The sequence below is a fragment of the Akebia trifoliata genome, chromosome 8 (assembly GCF_017979445.1).
Source record: "Akebia trifoliata isolate Shusen 1 chromosome 8, ASM1797944v1, whole genome shotgun sequence".
Classification (NCBI taxonomy): Eukaryota; Viridiplantae; Streptophyta; class Magnoliopsida; order Ranunculales; family Lardizabalaceae; genus Akebia; species Akebia trifoliata.
This window is the reverse complement of record NC_141382.1, coordinates 44,629,286-44,639,201: the sequence shown is the minus strand read 5'-3', so window position 1 is coordinate 44,639,201 and position 9,916 is coordinate 44,629,286. Positions and strand designations below refer to the sequence as shown.

The 9,916-nt window shown below is 34.1% G+C and overlaps 1 protein-coding gene across 1 annotated transcript; it reads left to right on the top strand.

Moving 5' to 3' along the window:
• The first annotated feature begins 2,226 nt into the window (after positions 1-2,226).
• Positions 2,227-9,671, top strand: LOC147397077 (GroES-like zinc-binding alcohol dehydrogenase family protein). The gene is made up of 6 exons (XM_086452497.1): positions 2,227-2,615; positions 5,226-5,334; positions 5,988-6,079; positions 6,223-6,481; positions 8,191-8,334; positions 9,366-9,671. The coding sequence occupies exons 1-6, from the start codon at positions 2,230-2,232 to the stop codon at positions 9,459-9,461; spliced, it is 1,086 nt and encodes a 361-aa protein (XP_086308623.1). The 5' UTR covers positions 2,227-2,229; the 3' UTR covers positions 9,462-9,671.
• The last annotated feature ends 245 nt before the right edge of the window (positions 9,672-9,916 follow it).

Here is a 9,916-nt window from a genome sequence, read left to right as displayed (position 1 = left end):
TGAAATTCAACATCTTTAATCCATTCATCTCTCCACATCCAGTGATGGATGGCAAAGATTGATGGAGATTTCACTTAATCTGACACAATTACTTGCCAAAGACCTCGTACATTGCAATTATTGTCGCCATTATCAGGAGGGCGGGCAAAAGAAAAATTATAAATTTTCTCTGGCAAATTATTCACCAAGCAAATCATTTTCTAGGCCAATAAGGATTTTCTCAACAATCAAACAACCAAGGAAATTATTTTCTGTAAAATTTTCCTTGCAATCAAACGCACCCCAAGTTCTTTAAATTAAAAGATGTATATTTTTTTTTTTGCCTCATCCTTCAGAGCTGGCAACAATAATTGCAATGTACAAGGTCTTTGGCAAGATCCTATTCTCTATTTAAAAAAATAAATATTTATATTAAAAATAATAATTATATCAATCAAAATATACAAAATCCTAGTTGACTTGATTGAGCTTTTTTGAAACAACTAAGATTTTCAAAATATCTTTTGAGTCATCTAATTTATCTGGTGAAATGGTAAAATAATCAAATTGACCCTAACCAAAAACTCTCCACACCCACACAGAAAAAGGCTAAGTAGAAATTTTGTTAGTTCTATTGGGTATTCATCATCTAAATTTTGTAGATTAAATGATTTAGACCCAAGAAAAAAATGCTTTACATGCACCATACCGATGGAATGTAACATATGAAATGTTGGATCAAATTATATCATATAAAAATGTAGTTAATCGTTTTCTAGATGAGTCTAGTTCATATGTTTAAGTAAGTAGCAAATAAAGAGAAAATGTGAAAAATATAAGACATTTTTTCTAGAATATTTCTGATTCAATAAAATTATTTGCAAGAGTAAAATATGTAACTTCTAAAGAATTTTGTATGCAATTAGGTGAAATAAGATTACATTTAAATGATAATCATTAAAATTCTATTGGGCATGCAATGACTGTAAAATATGATAAATATTGGCTTGAATGCTTGATGTTCCTACTAATATTGCTCTTATTTCAATTATGGACCCTCGTTATAAATTATCTGTCTTATAAGTTATTTTAGATCTTAATTACAATAATGATGAAATTACTATGATTGCAAAATTAATGATGTTTAAACTAGATTTATTTCAACTTTACAATCATTATGAACGTATGTCAAGTGTAGAAAATAGTAATATTGTATCATATTCTTTTAGTTTTTCTTCTTCTGCTCCTACAATGCGTGAATTATTATTAAGAGGAAGGACTAGACAAAATTCCTCTAATGAATTGAGCCAATATTTAGAATTTGAACCATTATGTTTACCTGAAAATGAAGATTTTAAATTTTTAAAAGGGTGGAAAACACATTCTGGACAATATCGAGTACATTTCATATTGTTACATGATCTATTACATGATCTATTAATAATTCATGTTTATATAGTTGCATCTGACTCTCTCTTCATGTAGGAGTCGTTTGTTGTCGAAAAACGTGCAAGCCTTGATTTATTTGAAGGATTGATAACCCGTTAAAAGTAAAAAAGAAGAAATAGACATTCAAAGATTTTGGAAGATGAGTTTGGAGAAATTGATATTTGATAATATGGGGATTTTACTTTATATTTTTTTAAGGTCGAGTATAAATGATAGATAGCTGAGTAGATGTCAATTAGTTGAGATGCATTCAATCTATTTTGATGCAAACATCACCTTTTTAATTGTATAAACTTTTTATTTTTGAATTTTGAAGTTTGAATCATTTTGAATAAAGAGAAGAATTAATATTTGTAACACCCAACATATTTATAAGTTAGTTGTTATTCAATTCTTTGTAATTTTAGTTTGATTAAGAGTATTTATTCAATCTTTATTTAATTTAATCTTTGAAATTTACATAATCTTTGTTTTTTTGAATCGATGTTCGATAAAGAGTTTTCATTTGAATTTTTCTAATTTTTTATAGTATGTATTTCAATTAATTTTTTTTTTTATAAATGTTTTATATGAAATTCGAGTATAAAATCGGACCGGATTTGGAACCAGACCGGTCCCACCCGTTTAATCGGTTTCGGGTTCAAATACATCCAACCGGACCGGGTTCAATCTCGATTGGGCCAGATCGATCCAGGTTCCGGTTTACTCCTAGACCAGACCAAAATCCGGTCCACCGGTTTCGGTCCGATCCGGATTACCCGGTTGACAGACCTATACTACAACAGTACAACCTAGTATGAAATGATGCGATCCACCAATTCTCTCTCCCATTCTCTAAAATCAACAATGGAAGCTTTGCTATGTAGAAAGATTGGAGATCCAACGGTCCCAATCTCAGAAACCTCGCCAATCTCCTTATCTACCTCTCATCCGATTCCCGAATTGAGCTCTCCTACCTCCATTAGAGTACGAGTTAAAGCAACGAGCTTAAACTACGCAAATTACCTGCAAATATTGGGGAAATACCAAGAAAAACCTAATCTCCCTTTCATTCCTGGATCCGATTACTCTGGAATCGTAGATTCTGTTGGAAGCAAAGTCTCTAAGTTCAAAATCGGAGATAGGGTTTGCTCCTTCGCTGGTCTTGGATCCTTCGCCCGATTCATCGTCGCAGACGAGAAAGATTTGTAAGTGATCATATTTTGTGTGTATTTGCCATTTTTTTAAATATATTTAATTTTGAATAATGAATTAATGGTAGTTTTAGAGGTTTGTTTTGTTCCCAAGTTTTATTTCAGTAGTAGAAACAAGGGCCCGTGTGGATATAGGAGCCACAAGTACTTAGAACATAAGTTGTACCAGAAGTACTTTTTCAAGTAGTGTTAAAAAAGAGGATCCTGTTTTGTTAGAATTGAAGCAGTTTTTTAGAGCACCCCAACTTTTATTACTAAACCCCAATTAAAAATAGAGAAAGTAGGGTGAATCTCCATTTCGTTTTATGACGAAATTTGTTCAACAATCTTGCTGGTAATTTGCCATCGAATTTGTTGATTATAAATTTGACGAATTCACTGGGAAAGCAATTTTGGAAATGAAAATGAACAGTGTATCAAAATCGGAATTTGGACATAAGTTGAGCATGATTTGGGAAAAATCCCAAGAAAGTAAGTGAATGGTTGAGCATAAAGTAAAAGTTGAGGTGCCAATAGAAGCTCTCTTTCTTGCTAGATTTCTATTTTTTGGGTTTAGGATTTTATATGAGCCTAATCATAATTGTAAATAACTATTGAAATTTCTTGAACATAGTGTTATAATGTTGAGATTATAATTTGAATTAATCTTTTGTAGGGCCTGTGGGGATACAGGAGCCAGAAGTACTTCCATAAATACTTTTTGAAGTACTGTCTGGAGTAAGTGGATAATTGTTGTGTATTTGGATGCAGGTTTTGAGAAGTACTTTTGATAGATTGGGAACTATTCTGGATTCTGTTAAAATGATCAGAATGCCCTTATAAGTATCAGTTACTATTTTTAACATTACAACTCAACAAATTATGCTCTAAAAGAAATAAAAATTATTGTTTTGATCCATAAAAAACATCTAATAATTATAAACAAATGGAAGATATTGTGAACAAATATATACAACCACTAAAAATATGAAGAAGCTTTCATCACATCAATGGCTAGTAAATTTGTGCGTAATTATTCACATCAATCTTGCAATAAGAAACTTTCAACCATGGTTGAAACCCTCGTGGATAAATCATCGAGTGAACAATTGGGGTAGTTAGAAATCCAAATTCAAATGCTACAATAAAATTCTACCACCACATCAATGAATAGTAATAAAATATTATTGCAATTGCATTTTTGAGGGTATGTTTGTAATTTTCAAAATTTTTAAGGGGCATACTTGTCCCAATTGCTACACTAAAATGTTACCACATCAATGGATAGTAATATAGTATTATTGCAATTGCATTTTTGAGGGTAGGCTTGTAATTTTCAAAATTTATGAGGGGTATACTTGTCCGAAATGCTACACCAAAAGGCTACCACCACATCAATGGAATATAATATAATATTATTCCAATTGCCTTTTTGAGGGTGGGCTTATAATTTTCAAAATTTATGAGGGGCATACTTGTCCCAATCCCGTCATTTTGATGGTTTGTGGCTCCGCGCAAGAGTAGTTTAGAGACGTAACACCATCGGTACTCCGTGAAAAAACATCAAAATGACTCCAAAGTAAAGTATTTCTCTCTAGGAGTTATTTATCCAAACACCCGTGCTTCTGACTCCCCCAAGAGTCAGAAACATTTAGAAAAGTCAATCCACACAGGCCCGTAATGTTTTAAATGTGTTTTTATCTTTAATTGGGGTGTGATACATAATTTAAAAAATTGGGGGTGTAATAAGGAAAAGTTGGGTGCCAATAGCACTTCTCTAAATTTTTTTAATAATAAAATTGTGTTTGAAATGCATTTATCTTGGTCCCTGTAACCATGAACATTTGGCTCACAATTAGGTAGACTTAATTAGGGATTAGATTGGTACTTAATATTTTATGATAAGAAATTGATTAAACCTGGACCCAATCCGCTCTAATATGTGTTCCGGATCGGATTGGTCCCGATTCAATCCGATTTAATTTGATAAAATCATATGTAAAATATAACATACATTATTTATCAGAATAACTACATAAAATAAATATACATCATTTATATGTTTTTCGGGTACTCGAATCGGGACATTATTGATCCAAAGTTGATTAGATGAGTAAAAATTTGGTCCTTATTGAAACTCAAATCCTTGATCTTTACCTAGAGTTATTGGATCGGAATGGATTGGGTTCAGATCTAATCCGGTCCATTGATATCTTTGGAACTTGCGCACTTGGACCCCACGAGAGTTGCTTGTAGTATGATGATGTTTTTCTATTTTTTTTTTCTGGTATTTGCCAACGATAAAAATACTCAAATCTAACGGCTAGAAATCTCCTATCAAGCTGATTTTTAAACTGTAGAGCAGGAGGTGGTCCGAATGATATATTGGGTTGTGTAGACTCAAAAATTGTTGTTCTTCTCAATTTTGGATTTCGATAAAACACCTTTTTCACATTAAAACTACTTTTCTTTGGGTGTTTCCAAACAGGCTCTTATATTTATTTTTCTATTTTTTTAAAACTATTTTTCCCCTTTTTCTTATGTTTTTACCCACTTCAAATGATGAATTCATTTGCTGAAGCATCTTAATTTGTATTTATTTATTTTCTTGCTGATAAATTGAAGGTTCTTAGTTCCTGACGGATGCGATCTTGTTGATGCCGGTGCACTTCCTGTTGCATTTGGAACTTCACATGTAGCACTTGTTCATAGAGCGCAATTGAGCTCTGGTCAGGTATTGAACTATTATTATTATTATTTTGATGTCTTAGGGTATCTTCACACCCTTTGGTGTTGCCACTGGGTAAGCCTATTTTTAATGAGATCAATAACTTAATGCTGGCGAGAATTGAACCCACGTCAATAGTATCATCACCCAAAGACTTTACCAACTAGGCTAGCTGGCACGTGCAAGTTGTTGCTGTTGAATCATTCCATCTCCCTTAAGAGTTACACCAATTCAGGTACAGGTTGGGTAACGAACTGTTTGGCAGAAAAATAGACCCAAATCTTACCAAATTAATTTGGGCTTTTGGCTATTCAGTATTATCAAAGGATTTCCCACACACTTCTTTTTAGTATGGAATGAGTCAATCATCCATATTGGTATCTTATTGGAAAAAAAAATGGTGATATTGTTCCTCTATTGATCAAGAAATTTGATTTTTGGGAAGTATCGTGATTGTCCAATAAAAACAGTCTCAATTGTATCAGATAGAGTCTGATTGTTAATCAGGTCTGAAGAGAGACCCGAATTTCGATATTAACGTTTTGATATATTGTTAATAATTGGTATCTATTGATCCCCACATCCTTACCCACCTTATACATCAGCTGAACTCTACTAAACAATGAAATTTGATGTTTGATAAGTAAACATTCTTGCAGGTGTTGCTTGTTCTTGGTGCTGCTGGTGGTGTTGGGCTTTCAGCTGTACAGATTGGGAAGGTGTGCGGTGCTGTCGTTATTGCTGTCGCTAGGTAATTGGTTCTACTGTTCGATAAACAACGACATAAATATGAGTTTTCTATATAGCACTGTTTGTGTATATAATCCTTGAATGCTGAAATCAGCAAAATCTAGAAGGATATGATTCAGGCTTGGAGAATATTTTGGATTTCAGGGGAGCTGAAAAAGTGCAGTTTCTCAAGTCACTAGGCGTTGATCACGTTGTTGATTTGAGCACAGGGGGCATTATTGAAAGTGTGAAAGAGTTCTTGAAGGCAAGGAAGCTCAAAGGGGTTGATGTTCTCTATGATCCAGTAGGGGGAAAAGTTACCAAAGAAAGCATGAAGCTTCTGAATTGGGGAGCTAATATTTTGGTCATAGGGTTTGCGAGTGGAGAAATCCCCATCATACCGGCAAATATTGCTCTTGTTAAGGTATAACCCCCCCCCCCCCCCCCCCGATGATTGTTTTAAAGCTTGAAACCAAGTATTTTGTTTGTTGTTCCTATCAATAATTAAACTTCAATTTATATGCCTCTAGTGATTCCAAATATTTTTTTGATGAGTAAAATTTCATTAGATATAAGAAAGCGTGGTCGTTTGAGATGACCAACCAAGTGAGACCAAGTACAAATTTTCAATCTCCCAAAATGCAACATACACCCTCTCAATTAGCTACAAAATCCTGAAACCTTACACCTCCAAGCGAGCGATTCCAAATATGGTTGTGATCTAATCTCAATGATATCAGCTAAAGCCAAAGATACTGTTAAAACATGCCTTTTTGTTTGGGCTGGATCAAGATTTGAGTTGAGTCAAAAAGCTCAATGCTCAAACATATAACTCAGTAGCACCTAGGCACGCCAACACTGCCTATTTTTTCTGCTTCACATGCCTAGGGTTACTTATGTCTATATATAAAAAATAATGTTGGACATACTTTATACATTTTTTTAAGTATATATAAATATTGAATTTGTTGTTGTTATTAGTCTCCCCAGTTTTTCTTTCTTTTTAGTTAATGTGGTTTGCTTGGTGATGACTGATGACTAGGGCACGTATCGTACTATTTAAATACCATCTCTATTTCTAAAATTCTTCTTTGAAAGTTGACTTGCATGTCTACCACACAACAGAGATTTTCAGGTGTAGTTTTGATTTGGTTGTCCCAAATTATGTCTAATGCTGATACATTTTTTTTTGCATCTCCTCCAATTGATTAATATATAAATATTCTTTTATAAACATGTTATAGTTTTTATGAGAATAAATAATTATTCCTTACGATTCGTGTCACTGGAGGGACCCCCTATCACCTAGGTATCCTAACGCTTTTGATTACATTGCTTAATGCCTTAATTGAGACTCTTGAGGATCCCAATCAAGTACTTCAAACCCTCGATTAAGTACTTGGAACTTGAGAAATCATATTATATCATAGCTCATAATCTTTTAAAACTCAAAAAAAATTTCCAGTACAAAGCTGGATTTCAAACTGTTTTGGACTTGGTTCTTTGTCAAGTGAAGAGTGGAATTACACGATCTTGTCATCATCTTCAAAGCTTATCCCTTAAATTTGGGGTCATCTGAACGAATCTTTTCCTCCATTTAATGTGGTCTAAAATTATGTCTTCTGTTAATGTCCTCCCTCACTACCTCAATTCACGTCCTCTTCTTAATTTTCTTGTTGAACTTCGTTGCACATGACCACCCCATATTAATCGACCTTCCCTTAGTTTATCACCAATTCCTACATTTTCATGAACTCATTCATTGGTAATTTTATCTTTCTTAGTCTTTCCACTCATCTATCTCAGCATCTTATTTCTATTTCGTTAAGCATAGTTGGTCTTATTGTCGTCTTGTGAGATTTTCCTTTTAATTTAATTTGATTGCTGCGGTCACATAGTACTCCAGTGGCATACCTGGACTTTAATACCCAGCTCTAGTTCTATGGACAACCATATAGATTAATAGATACCTTTGTGTGTTAATGATGTTTTCTTATGTTTCGCCTTGGGGTGAAGAGTAGAATTCGTTTATTCATTTTGTGTGGCTTGTTGTGGAAATGTGGATGACCCTTTATAAGCATTGATCGTACGGCCTCAGTTCTGACTTTTTGGGGTTTGCCTCATGTTCCTTAGAATTGGACGATACATGGACTCTACTGGGGTAGCTATAAGATACATCGGCCAGGTGTTCTTGAAGATTCTATCAAGGAGCTACTTTCTTGGCTTGCGAGGGGTTCGATAACCATCAATATTTCTCATGCTTACAAGCTATCAGAGGTCAGGGGACTTATTAACTCCTTTAATTATTGCTTGTTTTTCATATTGTCTTAGTCTACCTCTTCTAACAACAGTTTTTGATCAATGAATGCAAGTTAACATCATTTCAGCATACGTCACAAGAACAATGACATATACTATCACTGAATCTGACACTTTGTTTCTAGAAACTACTACTGAAGAAACTCATTGCATCTACTTGACGAAATCAGTTAAGGGTCAGTAGGGCATGAAATCTTGAATGAGAATATGAAGGCTAATCAATGTGGCAAACATATCCCCATCGTATGAAATTATTACCAATTGTTTCTCATAATTTGTTCGTCTTTTATTTACAAGAGTAGGAAAGGAACAAAAGGATCTAGGTACCCCCCAGGAAAGCGGAAAATCTTAACCATGATTTAGTTGTTGGTCCCTATATTGCAATATCATTCAATCTTTAGGACCATGGAGAGCATTTGCCGTGTGATCTTTTCTTGCTTTTCTATTCGAACTCCACTTTGTGCCACAAGGTGTCCTAAGATTGGGTTTTAACTTCTTGTTAGTCACCTTTTAGGAATTTGAACCATTTTTCTTAAGTTTTTCACCCTTGAGCATGGTTTTAAAACTTGTTTTGACGGCTCGTCTCGGACGAGTTTTCCAATATGTTTGGGCTGTCTCGTTCAACAATAAGACAAATGAACAATGGTTTTAAATCTCATCCGATACGTTTGACTTGTCTGTCCATCTCGTTGGTGGGCAATACCGAGATGTATCGGATGAGTTGTCTCGGTCTCGAACGAGATTTAAAACCATGCCCTTGAAGCAGTTCGTCATCATCATTATCATCATCAAAGCCTTATTCCAAAGATATGGGGTCGCCTAAATGAATCACGTTCCTCCATTCCACTCTGTCCGGAGCAACTCAGTTAGAAAATTGAAACTAATACAAGATTGGTGTATCCTTTTTAATCTTGGACTTAGTATTACTCCTATTTTATTATTTGTATGGTTTTTCGCTTAATTCTTTGAGTTTCTGATCCTCTTGACAGGCTAACCTTGCATTCTCCGCAATCAAAGAGAGGAAAGCCATCGGAAAGGTGATGATTGCTTTTGATGATCACACTACTGTAAGATCCAAGCTTTGACTTAATCAGGAATCGGATTAGTGGGTGATATAGCATGCTATACTTTGGGTAACGTAGTAAAATAAATAATCCTGATGATCAGTTCTGATCTCATTGATAATAAGTTCATGGCAAAACAGGATGTGCAGAAAACAAGTATATAATATATTTATTCAAGCAGAAGCCAAAAAATGTAAAGATGATTATTTCAGAAAGTCCATTTTCAATGCCTATGAGATTGTCCAATGTGATGCAGAGGTGACGATAACTAATAAATTTATTATAAAAAATAAGACAACTTGGCTTCTTGGTCTAGAGATCACTTTTGGTTCTTTGTCTTAAAAGAGGATAAATATGTAGATAATCTAAAAATTGATGTAGTAAATATGTAGAATTCCTTGTTTCACTGCAATGGAGTGAATGGATCTTACCTGTGAATAGGATGACTGAACTGGGATAAGGCACGTACTGGGTTG

Coding starts and splice junctions, on each gene's coding strand:
- LOC147397077 (XM_086452497.1), top strand. CDS start 2,230: ATGATGCGATCCACCAATTCTCTCTCCCATTCTCTAAAATCAACAATG. Junction 2,616..5,225: donor GTCGCAGACGAGAAAGATTT/GTAAGTGATCAT, acceptor GATAAATTGAAG/GTTCTTAGTTCCTGACGGAT. Junction 6,080..6,222: donor GTCGTTATTGCTGTCGCTAG/GTAATTGGTTCT, acceptor TTTGGATTTCAG/GGGAGCTGAAAAAGTGCAGT.